Below are 19,314 nucleotides of genomic sequence, written 5' to 3'. Positions count from 1 at the left end.
TCAAATAACCGACTTTCACTACAATTTAACATACATTTTGAATTTGGTGGCTGTGAAGAATTCGCACTGAATATAGACAGTATCATCTTCATTCAATTTCTAAGAATGCCATTTTTCTAACACAACTACTCAGTTTCGAAACTATTAGTAAAATGGATTCAACAAAAGATGCAGCAAAGACCACCTTCCATATCAGGCCTGTACTTTCGACTCCACAAGTTTAGGCACTCCTGTACCTTGCATCTTTCCTGCTTCTGTTCACTTGCTGCGCGCGGGAGGATCTCGGGTTACTGCTGCCTTCCCCGGCTGTCCTTCCAGCCACTTGAGGATGCTGAGCGGAGAGAACTGCCAACCCACCTTGGTTAGTTTGGCCATTTAGACCCATGCCACCTGCTGTCGACGGGATATTAAGTTAGCAGACACTTCATAGTATCCATAAAATTTTAATAGTAGCAATCTGGAGTTCGATAGTAATAGTTTTGAACATTAGCTTCTTAAGAATTCCCTAGGCTAAACTTTAAACAAATTATCCAAGTGATAATTTGGCCACTAACGCGAGTTCTAGTGTAACACCCTATGCCCACTATTAGCAAATATTGTCCTCTTTTAGCTTTCCCTCACGGTTTTAAAATGCGTCAACAAGAGAGAGGTTCCCATGTTTCGTTCCCCTCTCCAACCGATGTGCGATCTCACATTTAGTATTCAAGTTTCCAAAATAAAAATAAAGGTGGGACTGTGGGAGGAGGCAGACAAAAGAATCAGATCATAGAAGTAAAGTTTAATTAAATAGTAAAGTAAAAATAATAAAGAATGATTATAATAATTACCAATATTATCAAAGCCATTTGAACTACCAGGCCAACCAGGCAAACTTCTTGAATTCCTTGCCCAAGCATTTTCAAAACTTTCAAGCTCATCTGCATATTTAGAACAAAAATGTTTGACATCGTAGGCATCCAGCTTACAGGCAAACACAAAAAACAGTTCGGAATGAATAGTTACATACCTCCATTAAGATTATGCAAAGTTTGCATGGTATCCACCTTACCATCAGGATTTAGTTTCCTTGTAAATGAATGGCCCTAAAAGTAATATCAAACAAGATTTTCAACATAAGTAATTAATAGATACAACTACAGAAAGGCATTATGAATCTCAAGGGATCAAGTTTTCTTTGTCCATACCTTATTATGAAGTCCTCTTGAAACTTTATGGGTTGCTTGTCTGGTTGCGGTATCAGCTTCCTTGCTTTCTTCGAAAACCACCTATTTACAGAAGATACATAAATGAGGAAAGAAGTATTCTTAAGAGAATCAACTTCTTGGAGGCATTTAAGTTCACTTACACCATCACTTCCAGCCCTCCTCGTTCTTGATGAAGTATAATATGTCCCATTCGAACTTCCATAAGTTACAGAGGAACTCTGAAATGTGAAGCTATTAGCTTGGGGTCGAACATGCCTCTGATTTGGTCTACTATGATGATCCACGAGCTGCAAATGTTGGTTCCGCTTATCTGAAACAACAAAGAAGGAAACACCCTTTGATACTGCAACACAGATTGCACTGAATATGCATAAAAGCAAGAATACAAACATAACATTGCGGACAAGTTGACTCTTACCTTCATCATCAGGGCCTTCTACAATAGGATCTTTGGAAGAACTCTTTGTATTTTTACTTTCTTTTTCTGCTTCTTTTTCATCATCTGAATTTATTTCCTCAATAATTAGACCCCTTGGTCTTTTAGCCTCAGGGGGCTGATGATCAAGGAATCCAGACGCATGCATGTTAGCAAAAGGAATTCCAGAACCACCAAAGAAGCTTGATTCAAACATGCTTCCAAATGGACTTCTGAAGAAAGGATCATCAAATGGATCCCTTCCACCAAAAAAATCAGAAATTAAGCTTCTTTGACCCGGAAAGCCTCCAAACCCAGCAAAGGGATCGTCAAAATCAAAAAAAGCATCCCCACCACCTCTGCTCCTTCTATGCATCGTTACAGTTCAAAAAATATGCTCTGGAAAAAAAGACAAGACACGTCAATGAAAAACTTACACAATGCCAACAAATAAAATTCAGCATGATCCGCTTGATCACGTAAACTGAAACTTCATACTCAAGTAACTCAAACACGAGGAAAACTATTTCATGATTTTCACGAATCGAACATCAACAGAAAAAGAATACAAAAATCACCAAAGATAATATCAAGAACAGTAATGCAAGAAGCCAGAAATCCATAACAAAGTATAATCAAAGATTCAAAATAACAAAGAAATTATAAAATCCACCATTTACATAACATGCAACCAAACTAGCATGAGCAATGCCAGAAATCAAGTTCCACATAAAAAATTAAAAAAAAAAAAAAAAAAAAAAAAAAAAAAAAAAAAAAAAAAAANAACATCATCCAAATTCTTGAAACATAACACAAACCCTAGCTGATCCGTTCCTGTTAGAGAGAGACGCCGTACCTTAAGCGTACAGAGAAATTCGCCACAATCCTATGATCTTTCAAAGAAATTTCAGAATTTCGCACGAAAAGGAAGGGAATTACGGAATTTCACCACGGAAAAAAGAACACAGAAATACGAAAGGCTCTGAAATTCGTTCTTGAAATAGAAGCTTCCAGATATGTAATGCGTGGACACGTGTCAAGATTGGTATACAATCTGGGCCTAAGAAAAAAATGAATATGATGAAAGCCCAAAACTAAGTTTGGATAAGATATAATGCGTTCTTCGATTAACCGATTTTTTTTATTACTTTTATAATATTTATTTTTAGTATTTCTAAAAGACATTTTTTTATTTGTTTTCCTCTTATATTAACCCATTAAATATTAAATTATTTTCAGTTTTATTTACATTAAATTTTATTTTTTTTATAATGTTTTATATTTGTAAAGAAAAGTTTTCTTTTTTTACGCTATTAAATTTATTATTAACTATAAATTACCATATTTAAATACAGTTACTTATCTAAATATATAAAATAATATATACAATAACACGAATACAAAATAATTAAATAATGAACTCAATCGGATCATAAATTTTTTGGATTAAGTTGTGTAACTAACCTATTTTTGTACTAAAATAAAGTCGGTATTATGATAAAAATGTTACAGGTAAAAACATTCATTTAAGAAAACTTAAAAAACCATGTTTTGGACTCACGTTAATAGTAAAATCTTTAAAACAACTTAGCAAAAAATAAATAATGTGAGGTTTAAATAAAATATGAAAAAATAAATAAAATAATGCCCTAATCTAACGGGCTACAAACAACATTAATGCATGTATCCTAACTTCAATTTCATGGTCGTCACTGAGTCTTCATCATTCATGTAATGTCAGAGAAAAATAAGAGAAACACGTGTAGTTTGAGTATTTCAAACAATATCACTAATTAACTCTACTTCTAAGTCTCAAAATATAATCACATGCAATCATGTTTGGAACCTAATATTTAATAAAAACATCATGGTACTAGTCTCTACTTTCGGTCTGGACAGAACTGGATGTGTAATACTTCTCTACACACATGGACTCTCAGACGAGCTCGTATAAGTAGCCCTAAACCTAGCCTTTAACTAACGTACACTCACCCAGCCGATATACCACGGAAGGAAGGGAGTGCATATAGTGTCATAATGTACATAATAATGTATGATAACATCATAGTGTACACACTCGTACTAATCATAGAGAGAAAATATCTCGATGCACATAAATACATAATAGGCATGAAATCTCCATAGTTTAAAATCATGTCATGTATTTATAATACAAGTTATAACATTATTCATTTCATACATAACTTAATCATTTCCTTTCATATTGTAATTCAGTGCATAATATGGCATAACACCTTCTATAAAGTAGCATAATTTTATATGATGTAAGGTGTCAACAAAATATTTTATAACATAATATATCTCATAATAATAATATAACACATCGAATTCACGCCATAATATACACCTATCATAGCAATAACATAATAAATAAATATTTATTTATCTTCAATTTTTAGTTTGTAATTCAATTTACACCTACTTGTAAAAATTATTTTTGAAAGGATTGGAAAACAAATAAATAAATATATATATATATATATATTATATATATATATAATTGTACGAAGTAAAAATATAAATTTTAACATTAACAAAAATAAATTTAGATAGATAATCCATTCAAAATAGTTTTACGAACCAATTCAATTTATAAAATTTTTATTTATTTGAATTTAATTTAATTCAATTTTTTAAATTGTTAAAAAATTACTATATCTTGATATTATTTAAGAAAATATCATTTAATTGAGTAATTTTCAATTATATTTAGGAAGGAAAAGATAATTCAATTATAATATATATATATATAAAAGGAAGTGGAATAAGATTTAAAATTTGAGATTCAGTATATCAAAAGATTCAATCTCTTAAATTGAATTTTTTTATCTATCATATAAATAATCACAATTCTAAGCTTTTTACTCTCAATAATCAACAATGTCTTTCGCAGATTCAATCACATTTCGCTGCAATCTCCATCGCTACGACGGTCTTTATCAGCTTCTCCAAATCCGAATAGGTCATTCAACCCGTCTGCTCATCGGATCGTCGTTCCCTGGATATCCTTTCAATATCGTCTATGAAACTCTCACTACTAGAATGGCGGATGCTCAGTTCCCCCTTCCTTTGCGAGAGCTTGAAGATCCGTTGTTCTGCCGAGCTTACATCGAAGAATTTCTAAGTTCTTACAACCTTGATGCCACAATCAACAATGCCATTGCTCAGAGGATTACCTCGTTTGTCGTTCAAATGGCGTGCGGAAACTACGAGATGACGTTCTACATCGTTGCGGAAATCGATTACATCCAGATGTTTTGGTTGGACCAGAGTGCGATTGCAACAGAGGAGGAGGAGGAAGAAGAAGATGAGGAGGAGGAGGTGGAGGTGATTTTTGACAACTTTTCGGAGAGGAGAGGGGCGCCGGAGACGGCGATAGAGAGGTTGAAGAAGGAGAAATTCGATGGATTTGGGGGAGAAGATTTGGGGAATTGCAGTGTGTGTTATGATGAGATGAAGGACGGTGGGGAAGAAGTGAGCAGAATCCTCTGCGGACATGTGTATCATAAGTCTTGTGTTCTCACTTGGCTTCAAAGGAACAACTCATGTCCTCTGTGGAGAAAGAAACTAGAAGCTTAATTGATTCTTTTTCTTTTTTTGTTAGGGTAATGTAATTTTGTTGGGGTAAAAATTCAATTTTTGCATCATTTTTTTACCCACAAACTTTTATTTTAAGAAATTATAATCCAAATTTAGTCTCGATGTCATTTTTTAAATAATTGACAGGTTGTTTTAAAATAGTCTGTTTGGAGATTTCTATATTCTTATAAAAAAAATATTTGGTTACCTTCTACCATCAATGTTTTGGTTCGTTACATATTATTTTGAAACACTCTATTTGTGGGGGAAACGTTAATCGATTTAGGGTTTTTGCGTTTTTAATTTAAAACATTTTAAATATTATTAGAGTAAATATATATTTATGTCACGAAAATTACAATAATTCTTATTTATCTGTATGCAATGGTAGTAATTACTTTTATATGTTATAATTAAATTAAATTGTATGATATAAAACGATCATGCTTTTATTACAGTTATACGACATTTTAATTATTTACTTTCAAATTTTCTTTCATTCATTTATTTATGGAGTTTTTTATTTTATGATTTGCTTTTAAATGGTACCTTTGGTTATTTCTTTGAAATTAGTTTATGATTGACATGTTTTTGTTTCTATTTTAAAATAACGTCAATATGCATTTGGTAACAAATTCATGACAATCGAGAGTTTAAGAAAGTCGGGTCGATACAAAATGTGTTTCTAAAATTTATGCGAAGACTTTAGATGTATATCTTGAAAAAGAGACAGATGCTTCCGACTTTGTCCTAGGCAGTGTCCTCATTCAAGAAGACCACCCCATCGCTTATGAAAGTCGAGAGCTCAACGATATTGAAAGAAGATACACTGTCTCTGAAAAAGAAAGGAAAGGCTGGACAATGCTGAAACGAGATACACTGTAAAAAGAAAGGAAAGGCTGGCTGTGGTTCTTGCCTATGAGTCTCTTGGGATCACAGTTCATAGTGAAGACGTATAACAGCGCCATTTGCCACATCTTCGATCAATCAAAATTGCCGGCAAAACAACCCGGTGGCAGGAGTCTTTGGCTGAATTTGACTTCAAATTTGAACACAAAACAAGAAAGAGTAATCAAGCAGCCGACGCGCTGAGTGGGAAGGGTGAACATGCAACCTTTCACCAACTGAAAAAGAACACAGAAATAGACCAAAGGCGTGGACGTTCGTTTTTGAAATAGAAGCTTCCAGATATATAATGCGTGGACACGTGTCAAGTAATGATTGGTAGATAGCAAAACAAGAATAATTCGTTTGTTAGTTTGGGCCGGACAGAAATTGAAAGCCCAATATAATGTGTTTGATTTTTTTTTTTTATTAGTTTTATAATATATTTTTTAGTATTTTTAATTTGAAGACCTTTTTTAATTGAGTCGAGCTTCGGCTTTCCTCTTATATTAACCCATTAAATATTAAATTATTTTTAGATTTATTTATATTAAATATATATATATATTTAGTATTTTTATATTTTTGAGAAACGTTTTTTTTAAGCTATAAAAAAATATATACTAGGTCTACTTATTTAGCTATTAAAATAATATATACACTAACAAACATAACAAACATAAGATACGATACATAGTGATCTAGTTAACACTCTCCATAATATAGCATAATTTCATATAACACAACGTATCAACAAAATATTCCATAACATAGTGTATCTCATAATTACAACATAATATAATATATTAAGTTCTATAGTGTAATATACCTACATCATAGCAATAACACACTAAACACAAATATTTATTTATCTTCAAATTTTTAATTAAATCTGGTAATTAATTTAAAATTTAACTTCAAGAGATTAAATAAAAATTATATATATATAATCAATTTAAATTATAAAATTTTTATTTATTCGAATTCAATCCAATCTATTAACGAAAGATGAAAAAGAATTTAAAATTTAAGATTCAGTTTATCAAAATTCAATCTCCAATCTCTTTTTATCTTCTTCATTCATCAGTATAAATAATCACAAGTTTCTTCTTCTCAATAATCAACAATGTCTTTAGCAGATTCGGGCACATTCCGCTGCAATCTCCACCGCTACGACGGTCTCGATCAGCTTCTCCAAATTCGAATAGGTCATTCAAGCCGTCTGCTCACCGAATCGCCGTTCTCCGGATATGCTTTCAATATCGTCCATGGAACTCTCCCTACTACAATGGCAGATGCTCAATTCCCCCTTCCTCTGCGAGAGCTCGAAGATCCGTTATTTTGCCGAGCTTACATCGAGGAATTTCTAAGTTCTTACAACCTTGGCGCCACAATAAAAAACGCCATTGCTCGGAGTATTGCCTCGTTCGTCGTTCAAATGGCGTGCGAAAACTACGAGATGAAGTTCTACATCGTTGCGGAAATCGATTACATCCAGATGTTTTGGATGGACGACAGTGCGACTGCGGCGGAGGAGGAGGATGAGGATGAGGAGGAAGAGGAGGAGGAGACGGAGATTTTTGACGACTTTTCGGGGAGGAGAGGGGCGCCGGAGACGGCGATAGAGAGGCTGAAGGAGAAATTCGATGAATTTGGGGGAGAAGATTTGAGGAATTGTAGTGTGTGTTATGATGAGATGAAGGATGGCGGGGAAGAAGTGAGCAGAATCCCCTGCGGACATGTGTATCATAAATATTGTGTTCTCACTTGGCTTCAAAGGAACAACTCATGTCCTCTGTGCACAAAGAAACTAGAAGTTTAAGAGATTCAAAGTTTTTTTTTGGGTAATGTAATTTTGTTTGGACAAAAATTCAATTTTCGTATCAATTTTTTACCGACAAACTTTTATTTTAAGAAATTATAATCGAAATTAAGTCGGGATGTCATTTTTAAAATAATTTGGGTTTAAGTCTACTTTGACGGGTTGTTTTAAAATAGTCTGTTTGGAGATTTCTATATTCTTATAAAAAAAATATTTTGTTCCTCATTCCATCAATGTTTTGGTTTGTTACCTATTATTTTGAAACACTCTATTTGTGGAGAAACGTTAATTGATTTAGGGTTTTTGCCTTTAATTTATAATATTTTAAATATTATTAGAGTAAATATATATTTGTGTGCATGAAAATTACATTAAAATGTAAGAGAATTCTTATTTATATGTATGCAATGGTAGTAATTACTTTTATATGTGAGAATTAAATTAAATTGTATGATATAAAACGATCATACTTTTCTAACATTTATACGACATTTTAATTATTTACTTTCAAATTTTCTTTCATTCATTTATNTGTAAACCTTCTGCTCATGTCCCTTTTGCACATATCCACAGGGTTGCTCCACAAAGACCTCTTCATTCAAATCACCATATAGAAATGCAGATTTCACATCCAGTTGATAGATGGACCAGATGCAAGTGCTACCACCAAACAAATTGTCTCCATACGCGCAACAGGTGCAAATACTTCAGTATAGTCTACCCCATGCTGTTGAGTATACCCCTTTGCAACAAGCCTAGTATTGTATTTGTCGACTTTCCCATTTTCATTGAATTTCGTCTTATAAATCCATTTTACTCCAATCTTCTTTCCTCCCTCACGTAACTCCATCAATTCTCATGTGTTATTTCTATTTATTGCTTCCATTTCCAAATCCATGGCTTGCCTCCATTTCTCACTCTAAATCCATGGCTTGCCTCCATTTCTCAGTCTTCAATGCGTCTTCAAAGTTTACAGGGTCAGTAGTGGTAGACATGGCAGAGTGAGATTCATTATCTTCTTCAGAAAGATCGTCTCCTGTTACATAGTCTCTCATCCAGACTGGTGGTCTCCTATTCTAACGAGGGTTTTCTTCAGCCGGAGAAGGAGAGCTTGCTTCATTCAAAGAGCCAGAGGAAATATTTTCCTCTGCAGCTTCTATATTAGATTCGCTCCCTTTTTCGTTTTCATCAAACACACTTGCTGCCTCCTCTTGAACACCCCTTTCCAGATCGCACATAATGGATTCTTTATAGGTCGTATCCCAGTACCAACTCTTATCTTCCTCGAATACAACATCCCTACTTATTATGATCCTTTGTAAAGTTGGATCATAGAGTCTATAAGACTTTGACTCTTCACTAACTCCCAGCAAAACACAACTCAAATTGTTATCATTCAGCTTAGTTCTTTTATGGTCAGGCACATGAACATGAGAGATACATCCAAAAACTCTAAAATACTTGACTAAAGGTTTGACTGCACTCCAAGCTTCTTCTGGAGTTTTATTGTTGAAAGCCAATGTTGGACTTCGATTCAGTACATGCACAATTCAGTTAACTGCTTCAGGCCAAAAACTTTTCAGAATTTTCTTTTCTGAAAAAATACTACTAACCATATTCATAATAGTTCTATTTTTCCGTTCCGCAACTCCGTTCTACTGTGGCGTGTATGTAGTTGTCAATTGTCTTTGTATACCATTTACATCACAAAAATTGGTGAATTCTTGTAATGTAACTCTCCTCCTCGATCCGTTCGTAAGGCTTTAATAAATGAGTTTGTTTCCTTCTCAACATGCATCTTAAAGTTTTTAAATACAGCAAAGGCTTCTGATTTTTCTATTAAGAAATAGACCCATGTTTTTCTACTGAAGTCATCTGTGAAAGTAATCAAGTACCTTTTCTTGCTGTTTGAGATGGGTTTGATCGGTCCACAAATATCAGCATGCACCAATTGGAGAATTTTTGTAGCTCAGCATGTGCTCCTTTTTGGAAACGAGTGTCTTTGTTGCTTACCCACTAGACAATTTTTACATAGTTTCAATGGAGACTTGAGTTGTGGTAAACCATCCACCATCTTCTTTCGTTGAAGAGTCTTTAATCCCTTAAAGCCCAAATGTCCATATCTACAATGCCAAAGTTGCTCAATATCTTCTGTGATTGTATTGAAACGAGTGGATGCTATAGGCTGAGGTATAGCATGCAGGGCGAACATTCGATTCGAGAACATCTTTGTCTTCATGATTAAGCCTCTCTCAGGATGAAACCCCTTGAACGTTTCATTTTGAAACAAAAAGGTAAGCCCCTTTGCTTGCAATGTACCAATACTCAACAAATTGTTCCTCAGGTCTGGCACATAGAACACTTCTGTGATTATCATTATGATTTCATTCACTTGCAGTCGTACATTACCCTTTTCGGTTACAACCATGCTTGAGTTATTGCCCAGCTTCACTGAATCTCTTAAACTTCCATAAAAATCTGAAAAATATTCCTTCTTCCCACACATATGATTGCTACATCCCGAGTCAAGGAACCACATATCTTCTCTATTGGCCTTGTTGAAGGTTTGTCTGCCTCGTCTAGTATTGCTTTGACATTCCCATTGAAAATGTCCTAGCTTCTGACAGTTATAGCACTCCACTGTGGCCTTGTTGAAGGTTTGTTTGCCTCGTCTGGTATTGCTTTGACATTCCCATTGAAAAGGTCCTAGCTTGTGACAGTTATAGCACTCCACTGTGGCTTTGTTGAAGGTTTGTTTGCCTCGTCCCCTTCCTCTGCCTCTAAAGCTTCCACGACCTTGACTCCTTCCTCCAGCAAACTGCACAACTGGACTCTCCATCGACATACTTTTATTATTACACACGTAGAAGACTGCTGCTTCTAGTTTTAACTAGTTTAGAGCATGGCTGTGATACCGCAATGTTAGGAACAGGGAGAGAAAACTAGAAAGATTAGATAAATTGGAAGAAATTTCACTCTTAACCAAATATGAAATTGGCTATTATATAGTATTATAGAATACATCGAAAACAAATCAAATCCACTAAATCGACTAAATCAAATCTAATCCAAACAACTAAATCAATCCTAACAATTTTTGCATTTTATGATTTGCTTTTAAAGGGGTACCTTTGGTTAATTCTTTGAAATTAGTCAATGATTGACATGTTTTTGTTTCTATTTTAAAATGGCGTCAATATGCATTTAGTAACAAATTCATGACGATCTAGAGCTTAAGACAGTCGAGTGAATACAAAATGTGTTTCTAAAATTTATGAAAAGACTTTGGATGTATATCTTGAAAAAGATAAATGCCTTTAACTAAGCATGAATGTCTGAAAATAAGATAACTGTTGCACGGGAGATGAAAAAGAATTTAAAATTTGAGATTCAGTTTATCAAAATTCAATCTCTAATCTCTTTTTATCTTCTTCATTCATAAGTATAAATAATCACAAGTTTCTTCCTCTCAATAATTTTCTTCAATAATCATAATCCTAAGTTTCTTCCTCTCAATAATCAACAATGTCTTTCACAGATTCGGCCACATTCCGCTGCAATTTCCACCGCTACGACGGTCTCGATCAGCTTCTCCAAATCCGAATAGGTCATTCAAGCCGTCTGCTCACCGGATCGCCGTTCTCCGGATATCCTTTCAGTATCGTCCATGAAACTCTCCCTACTACAATGGCGGATGCTCAGTTCCCCCTTCCTCTGCGAGAGCTCGAAGATCCGTTGTTCTGCCGAGCTTGTTGTTTTTCGATAATGGGCGAGGGAAATCCTTTTCTTTTCGGTGAGATGAAATCGTTGACGGTAAGTTGTTGGAAGAAAATAAAACGCGTAAAATAACAAAGAGAGAAAATTGCTAAAATTTTGGTGTGTTTAAAATTGTGAAATCTTCTGAACAGATTTCCTATTTAAATATAACTTATCCTAAAAATGGCTGGACAGTGGCCAACTAAATCTGTGCCACTCCCTACAAAATTGCTGTCTAAAACTTTGGTAATCCATTCGATGTGTTTGTCAAATGATCAAACAGACGTATTCAATCAACTAATGAAATCGTGTGAATCTAAATAAGAAAAAAAACAGGTTTTATTTAACAATCTCCTCCTAAAACCTGTGGTATATCTACCTTATTTTGTTTGAACTCCNAAACAGGTTTTATTTAACAATCTCCTCCTAAAACCTGTGGTATATCTACCTTATTTGTCAAATCTTCTGAACAGATTTCCTATTTAAATATAACTTATCATAAAAATGGCTGGAGAGTGACCAACTAAATCTGTGACACTTCCTACAAAATTGTCATCTAAAACTTTGGTAATCCATTCGACGTGTTTGTCAAATGATCAAACAGAGGTATTCAATCAACTAATGAAATCGTGTGAATCTAAATAAGGAAAAACTCAAGTTTTATCTAACAATCTCCTCCTAAAACCTGTGGTATATCTACCTTATTTTATTTGAACTCCGATTTGAGCCCTATGGCTCGGTGTCCCTGGCGACATGTCCTCTAGACTCCATGTCTTGTTCGGCCACCTCTTCTTCGAGTTGGCGCGCCGCGAGTCCAGGTGGTTCACCTCTTCCTAATAGGTCTTCCATCCTCTGGTACTTGGCCGAGAGGTTGACTTGTTGCTCTATCTCCAACTCTAGGATGTAAAGACAGTTTGCCGTGCACTGAACTTGCGTGAGCAACCGTCGTCGATCATCGCGGATCCTAAGTAGCCTGCGCTTGATGGAAATGTTGCAGCCGGCCTTAACGAGTTGACCCAGGCTCACAATATTAGCCTTGAGCCTCGGGATGAAGTAGACGCCGGTCAGCTTGTGATGCTTGCCTCCCTTGTCGACGAACAGGATGGTGTCGTGCCCTTCGATCTCGACGACAGAGCCGTCGCTGAATTTCACCATCCCGCGAATCCCCGAGTCAAGCTCGCAGAACACAGACTTGGACCCGGTCATATGGTTTGTTGCCCCCGTGTCGAGGACCCATCGCCAGTGCTCTTGTTGCTCACCTCTTTCACCGATTTGAGTGAACACTCGCTCCTCCTTCAATTAAATTGGCTCCCTAGCCGGTCCTTTGTTATGCACAATTGGAGCTCTTCCTCGGGTTCGACGCTCACCGGAGCAGTTATGCCGTCGTCGATTACCTCCGTGGATTTGGAATTGGAATTAGGGACGTCAGGTAGGATTGATGCAGTCACCATGAAAAGGGCCGGCTCGTCCTCCTCGGATTGAGCCACATGGGCCTTCTCGGCCGCGGTCAGCTTGTGATGCTTGCCTCCCTTGTCGACGAACAGGATGGTGTCGTGCCCTTCGATCTCGACGACAGAGTCGTCGCTGAATTTCACCATCCCGCGAATCCCCGAGTCAAGCTCGCAGAACACAGACTTGGACCCGGTCATATGGTTTGTTGCCCCCGTGTCGAGGACCCATCGCCAGTGCTCTTGTTGCTCGCCTCTTTCACCGATTTGAGTGAACACTCGCTCCTCCTTCAATTAAATTGGCTCCCTAGCCGGTTCTTTGTTATGCACAATTGGAGCTCTTCCTCGGGTTCGACGCTCACCGGAGTAGTTATGCCGTCGTCGATTACCTCCGTGGATTTGGAATTGGAATTAGGGACGTCAGGTAGGATTGATGCAGTCACCATGAAAAGGGCCGGCTCGTCCTCCTCGGATTGAGCCACATGGGCCTTCTCGGCCGTCTCCTTGACGTCAGGTAGGATTGATGCAGTCACCATGAAAAGGGCCGGCTCGTCCTCCTCAGATTGAGCCACATGGGCCTTCTCGGCCGTCTCCTTGCTCCTGAGCTTGTTAGGGACGTCAGGTAGGATTGCTCCTCCTTCTTTTGATCCGCCTCTTTCCCGTGCATGCGCCAGCGAGATTTCCATGGCTTCTTACCGCCTTTGTGTCAAGAGGGCCCATTGCTCTCGTCGGTGCCATCGCTGTATACCGACCCGACGGGGTTTGATTCCCTCTCAGGCCGATTGCGTTGTGCGCTTGGTGGACAAAGATGCCAGCATCTCTGGGGACACATATCGTAATATGGCGGCGAACGCCAGCTGATCCTCCCGGTACTCAATCGTTTCTCCTTCCTCTGGCTCGACAGCGTGCCATAACCCTTGCGCCTGTACGCCTCGTCATCATGGCGTTGGCCTCTTCGTGGTGGTGATGGAGATGTCGGCACTTGGTGGCGGCGTGGAGGAGTGAGCGAACTTGCTCGAGATGGACCCCACCCTCTTTGTGGTGGTGATGGAGATGTCGGCACTTGGCGGCGGCGTGGAGGAGTGAGCGAACTTGCTCGAGATGGACCCCACGATGTGTTTATTTTCGCGCTTGGCATTTTCTTCTACTCAAACCTGAGACCTGTGTTTTGTTAGGTTGAAGCTCTAACCACTTGAGCTATTCAACTTGATTGTTGATAGGTTGGCTCCTCCGCAATGATATACCACCGATGGCTTCAACTTGGCTCTGATACCACTTGTTGTTTTTCGATAATGGGCTAGGGAAATTCTTTTCTTTTCGGTGAGAGGAAATCGTTGACGGTAAGTTGTTGGAAGAAAATAAAACACTTAAAATAACAAAGAGAGAGAATTGCTGAAATTTTTACTGTGCTTCAAATCAGGTTGTCAAATTTTTTGAATAGATTTTCTATTTAAATATAACTTATCCTAAAAATGGGTGGAGAGTGGCAACTAAATCTGTGCCACTTCCTACAAAATTGCCGTCTAAAACTTTGGTAATCCATTCGACGTGTTTGTCAAATGGTCAAACGGAGGTATTCAATCAACTAATGAAATCGTGTGAATCTAAATAAAGAAAAACTCAGGTTTTATCTAACAGAGCTTACGTCGAGGAATTTCTGAGTTCCTACAACCTTGGCACCACAATGAAAAATGTCATTGCTCGAAGGATTGCCTCGTTCGTCGTTCAAATGGCGTGCAGAAATGACAATCTGACGTTCTACATCGTTTCGGAAATCGATTACATACAGATGTTTTGGTTGGACCAGAGTGCGACTGAGGAGGAGGAGGAGGAGGAGACGAAAATTTTTGACGACTTTTCGGGGAGGAGAGGGGCGCCGGAGACGGGGATAGAGAGGTTGAAGAAGGAGCAATTCGATGGGTTTGGGGGAGAAGATTTGGGGAATTATAGTGTGTGTTATGATGAGATGAAGGACGGCGGGGAAGAAGTGAGCAGAATGCCCTTCGAACATGTGTATCATAAATCTTGTGTTCTCACTTGGCTTCAAAGGAACAACTCATGAACTCAATGCATAAAGAAACTAGAAGCTTAAGAGATTCAAAGTTTTTTTTTTCTTTTGTTAGGGTAATGTAATTTTTTTTGGACAAAAATTCAATTTATAGGTGTTTTATGATTTGCTTTTAAATGGATACCTTTAGGTATTTGTTTGAAATGTATGAGTTTATGATTTGCATGTTTTTGTTTCTACTTTAAAATGACGTGCCGTAAAAAATTCATGACCATATCGAGCTTAAAAAAGTCGGGTGGATACAAAATGTGTTTCTAAAATTTATGAAAAGACTTTGGATGTATATCTTGAAAAAGATAAATGCCTTTAACAAAGCATGAAGGTCGGGAAATAAGATAACTGTTCCACGGAAAATAATATCCGAATTTCATATGAATAAATGGTATCTGAATCTGCCATTTGATGTCTCACTCTGTCATTGGATTTCGAGGGCCCAACACCGTCAAGTTCCTCCACGGCTTATTGACCAACGATGAGCGGCGGTTTGGGGAACCTCTGAGTGACAGAACGTCGTCATTGCGAACCCCCAATTTGGCGCCGGTCTCAGTTCTGCCTATGTGTGCCGCGATGTTGCGGCCGCAGGGGAGGTTTTTGTATAGGCCGCCTAGGGCGGAGGAGAAGCTTGATTGGCCGAAGAAGTGAGCTCTTTGTTGTGGTTGAAACTATTCTTCCTTGTTTTGGTTGAAACTATTTGTTTGTTTGATTGATTTTGGTATTTGTGAAGAAATTCATTTCGAGTTTGGTGGTTTGATTGTGTTGGGTTAAGTTGAATGAATGATCTCACTGCTATTGTAGAGAGTTGGGAAACTTCATTGATCAACAGTATTTATGTGCGATTTCAATGGAGATGGGAACAAAACATTATTTTTAAGGGTGTGTAAACATCTCCATAGCATACGGGTTTTTAAAACCCTTTAGGAAGAGGCCCGAAAGAAAAAGCCTAAAGAGGACAATATCTGTTAGCGTTGAGTTTAGACGGTCACAAATGGTATTAGAGCTAGACATTGGGCCAGTGTGTGTTGAGATATGATTCAAAGTATTCAAACTAACAAAATTTTAGGAGATTGTTAATAGATTTGAATTTATCTAGATTTCCATAATTTACTATTTCTAGTCTAGTGTATAAGCGTATCAATACTGGAACTGTGTAACCCTTTATGCATTGAATCAGAAAATAGATACTGTAATTGTGTCACCCTTTATGCATTGAGTTAGAAAATAATAATAGAGTGTTGCAGTTTTGATCTATTTTATCTCTTCCTATCTCTTTCACATCCCTTTCCCCAACAAATTTGGTATCAAAGACATGTTCCTTCAACACGAGGGTGAGTGATTATTTTTTCACAAAACAAAAAAGGGCAGTAGCTAGTTTTACGAATCTTTAATGGTGAGAAATATGAGTGTTAGAGCATTAAGATGAAGATCTTGCTCAGATCGCTGGAGCTATGGGACTTGGTGGAGCACGGGTTTGTTGATGTATTAGAACCCACAATAGAAGAAAAGGAGAGACTAAGAAAAACCTAGAAAAACGATGCCAAGGCTCTATTCACTATTCAACAAGTAGTTCATGAGACTATATTTTTACGAATTGCAGCAGCAACCACTTCAAAGCAGGCAAGGTCAATTCTACCGAAGGCGTTTCTAGGAGATTCAAAGGTCATAACAGTGAAATTGCAATCCCTAAGACATGATTTTGAAATTCTACTCATGACGAATGACAAATCAATTGCTGACTTTTTGTCAAGAGCAATGACAATAGTCAGTCAGATACGTACTTATGGAGAGAAAATTTCAGACGAAACAATTATTGCAAAGGTGTTAAGAAGCTTGACTCCAAAGTTTGACCATGTGGTGGCTGCCATAGAAGAAGCTAAGGATCTATCCATACTCTCTGTTGATGAACTGATGGGCTCGCTGCAGACTCATGAGGCAAGAATCAATAGAGCATTAGAAAGAAACGAAAAAAAGGCACTACAAGTGAAGGAGACAAACAACAACGAAAACAAAAAAAGAGAAAATATTCATTTAGCAGGTAGAAGTCGTGGAAGAGGAGGATTTTGCAGCTTCCATGGTGGTCATGATAACAGGGATAGATGGAGAAGTGATGGGCAGAGACAATCCAATGAATAAAGGAATGTCATACAATGATACCATTGCAGAAGATATGGGCACACAAAATCTGATTGTTGGTACAAAAATAAACGTTCAAGATTTTTAAAGCTATGGTGGAGAACTAGAGTGGTTCTCACATTAAAGGTTTTCGCACAAATAGAGGTGGCGAGTTCATATCTAAAGAGTTCAATTTATTTGTGAAGAAGAGGGCATCCAAACAAAATAGAATCGTTGAACGAAAAAATCGAACTATTGTGGAGATGGCAAGAAGTATGTTACAAGCAAGGAGACTTCCAAACCAATTTTGGGCAGAAGCTGTAGCAACATCTGTTTATCTATTAAACCTCTCACCAACAAAGGCCGTTATGAATCGAACTCCTTATGAAGCATGGCATGGAAGGAAACCATCTGTAAGTCATTTATGAATCTATGGTTGTGTTGCTTATGCTTTGAAACATCCTCAAATTCGTCAGAAGCTTGATGAAAAATCTCAAAAAATGCATTCATTGGCTATTGTACTCAATCAAAGGCATATAAATTATACAACCCCTTCGTGAAAAGATTTTAGTTAGAAGGGATGTAATATTTAATGAAAACGTGAGTTGGGATTGGAGTAAAGAACAAGAGCAGCAAAAGATTAGCGTTGAAGTTTCCCCAATTGAAGAGACAAGGGTCAACTCAAGTACACCTCCCAGTGCATCCACTGCAACACAAAATGTGTCAAATTCATCATCTTCAGCATCACTAAACAACAATTCTTCTCTTGAAGAACTTTCGGATGAGACACCTCCAAGGAAGTATAAATCTTTAGCTGACATATATGCATCATGTCAATTTGCTCTTACTATTTCAGACCCTATGAATTATGAAGGAACAACTGAAAAAGAAGACGGGAAGAAAGTCATGGCAGTAGAGATGCAGTCCATTGAGAAAAATGGAACATGGGTTTTGGTTGATTGCCAAACGAAAAGTTCTATGGAGATTTACATGGGACATGCAGCCCATTGCGGTGGCCTGTTTATCAGTTTGATGGAGATTTACAAGAAGAGGTTTGTGTAACATCGCCAGGGGGATTCGTAAAGGAAAACAAAGGAACAAAGGTATACAAGCTGAGACGGACATTGTACGGGTTAAAGCAGACGTACTTACGAAGGCTTTGTCAAAAGAAAAGCTATGTACTTGGCATCTGCAACTTTGAATCAAGGGGGAGTGTTGAGATATGATTCAAAGTATTCAAACTACCAAAATTTTAGGGGATTGTTAGTAGATTTTTTGAACTAGGGGAGTGTTGAGATATGATTGAAAGTATTCAAACTATTCAAACGAACAAGATTTTAGGAGATTGTTAGTAGATTTCACTATCCCTTTTCCCAACCGTGTGTGCCAGTGAGGACACTGAGCCCCGAAGGAGGTAGACAATATACATAAGATGCCTATAGTCTAAAATCATAACATGTATTTATGATGCAAGTTATACCATTGTTCATTTCATACCTAACTTAATCATTTACTTCCTCTCGTAATGTAGTGCATAATATAGTATAACACTCTCTATAATATAGCATAATTTCATATAACACAATGTATCAACAAAATATTCCATAACTTAGTATATCTCATCATTACAACATAAAATAATATATCAAGTTCTACAGTGTAATATACCTACATCATAAAAATAACACACTAAACAATTATTATCAAATATAAATATTTATTTATCTTCAAATCTTTAATTAAATCTGGTAATTCAGTTAAAATTTAATCTTAATAAAAATTAAATATATAATATATAATCAATTTAATCTATAAAATTTTTATTTATTTGAATTCAATTTTGAACCAAAAAAAAAATTTTAAATTTGAGAATTAGTTTTTTAAAATTCAATTTTGAATCTTTTTTATCTTCTTCCTTCATCAGTATAAATAATCACGAGTTTCTTCCTCTCAATAATCTTCTCCAATAATCACAATCCTAAGTTTCTTCCTCTCAATAATCAACA

At 36.8% G+C, this 19,314-nt stretch overlaps 4 protein-coding genes across 7 annotated transcripts; 3 read left to right on the top strand and 1 right to left on the bottom strand.

Moving 5' to 3' along the window:
* Window positions 1-62: 62 nt before the first annotated feature.
* On the bottom strand, window positions 63-2,611 carry LOC111801213. Of its 4 annotated transcripts, none has more exons than XM_023685235.1 (7): window positions 2,477-2,611; window positions 1,624-2,019; window positions 1,346-1,515; window positions 1,185-1,265; window positions 1,007-1,082; window positions 828-917; window positions 63-393 (listed from the first exon to the last, which is right to left on the bottom strand). In XM_023685235.1, the coding sequence occupies exons 2-7, from the start codon at window positions 1,994-1,996 to the stop codon at window positions 221-223; spliced, it is 963 nt and encodes a 320-aa protein (XP_023541003.1). In that variant the 5' UTR covers window positions 1,997-2,019; window positions 2,477-2,611; the 3' UTR covers window positions 63-220. The 4 variants fall into 4 exon arrangements, with proteins under 4 accessions (XP_023541003.1, XP_023541004.1, XP_023541005.1 ...); XM_023685236.1 differs by having other exon boundaries at window positions 63-390; XM_023685237.1 differs by having other exon boundaries at window positions 855-917.
* A 1,910-nt stretch (window positions 2,612-4,521) lies between these two features.
* On the top strand, window positions 4,522-5,220 carry LOC111800130 (RING-H2 finger protein ATL80-like). The gene has a single exon (XM_023683717.1). The coding sequence runs from the start codon at window positions 4,522-4,524 to the stop codon at window positions 5,218-5,220; it is 699 nt and encodes a 232-aa protein (XP_023539485.1).
* Window positions 5,221-7,231: 2,011 nt separating this feature from the next.
* Window positions 7,232-7,927, top strand: LOC111800129 (E3 ubiquitin-protein ligase RNF165-like). The gene has a single exon (XM_023683715.1). The coding sequence runs from the start codon at window positions 7,232-7,234 to the stop codon at window positions 7,925-7,927; it is 696 nt and encodes a 231-aa protein (XP_023539483.1).
* Window positions 7,928-14,815: 6,888 nt separating this feature from the next.
* Window positions 14,816-15,193, top strand: LOC111800127. The gene has a single exon (XM_023683713.1). The coding sequence runs from the start codon at window positions 14,816-14,818 to the stop codon at window positions 15,191-15,193; it is 378 nt and encodes a 125-aa protein (XP_023539481.1).
* The last annotated feature ends 4,121 nt before the right edge of the window (window positions 15,194-19,314 follow it).

Source organism: Cucurbita pepo, chromosome LG08 (assembly GCF_002806865.2).
Source record: "Cucurbita pepo subsp. pepo cultivar mu-cu-16 chromosome LG08, ASM280686v2, whole genome shotgun sequence".
NCBI classification, from domain to species: Eukaryota; Viridiplantae; Streptophyta; class Magnoliopsida; order Cucurbitales; family Cucurbitaceae; genus Cucurbita; species Cucurbita pepo.
The sequence above is the reverse complement of the archived record's forward strand: the minus strand, read 5'-3'. Positions and strand labels throughout refer to the sequence as shown.

What these genes read in the sequence shown, in the direction of transcription:
- LOC111801213 (XM_023685235.1), bottom strand. Translation starts at nt 1,996, where the DNA reads ATGCATAGAAGGAGCAGAGGTGGTGGGGATGCTTTTTTTGATTTTGAC. An exon ending in GGAGGGCTGGAAGTGATGGT is followed by an intron (nt 1,266 to 1,345) that starts GTAAGTGAACTT and finishes TTCTGTAAATAG; the next exon opens with GTGGTTTTCGAAGAAAGCAA. An exon ending in TTTGCATAATCTTAATGGAG is followed by an intron (nt 918 to 1,006) that starts GTATGTAACTAT and finishes CTAAATATGCAG; the next exon opens with ATGAGCTTGAAAGTTTTGAA.
- LOC111800130 (XM_023683717.1), top strand. Translation starts at nt 4,522, where the DNA reads ATGTCTTTCGCAGATTCAATCACATTTCGCTGCAATCTCCATCGCTAC.
- LOC111800129 (XM_023683715.1), top strand. Translation starts at nt 7,232, where the DNA reads ATGTCTTTAGCAGATTCGGGCACATTCCGCTGCAATCTCCACCGCTAC.
- LOC111800127 (XM_023683713.1), top strand. Translation starts at nt 14,816, where the DNA reads ATGAAAAATGTCATTGCTCGAAGGATTGCCTCGTTCGTCGTTCAAATG.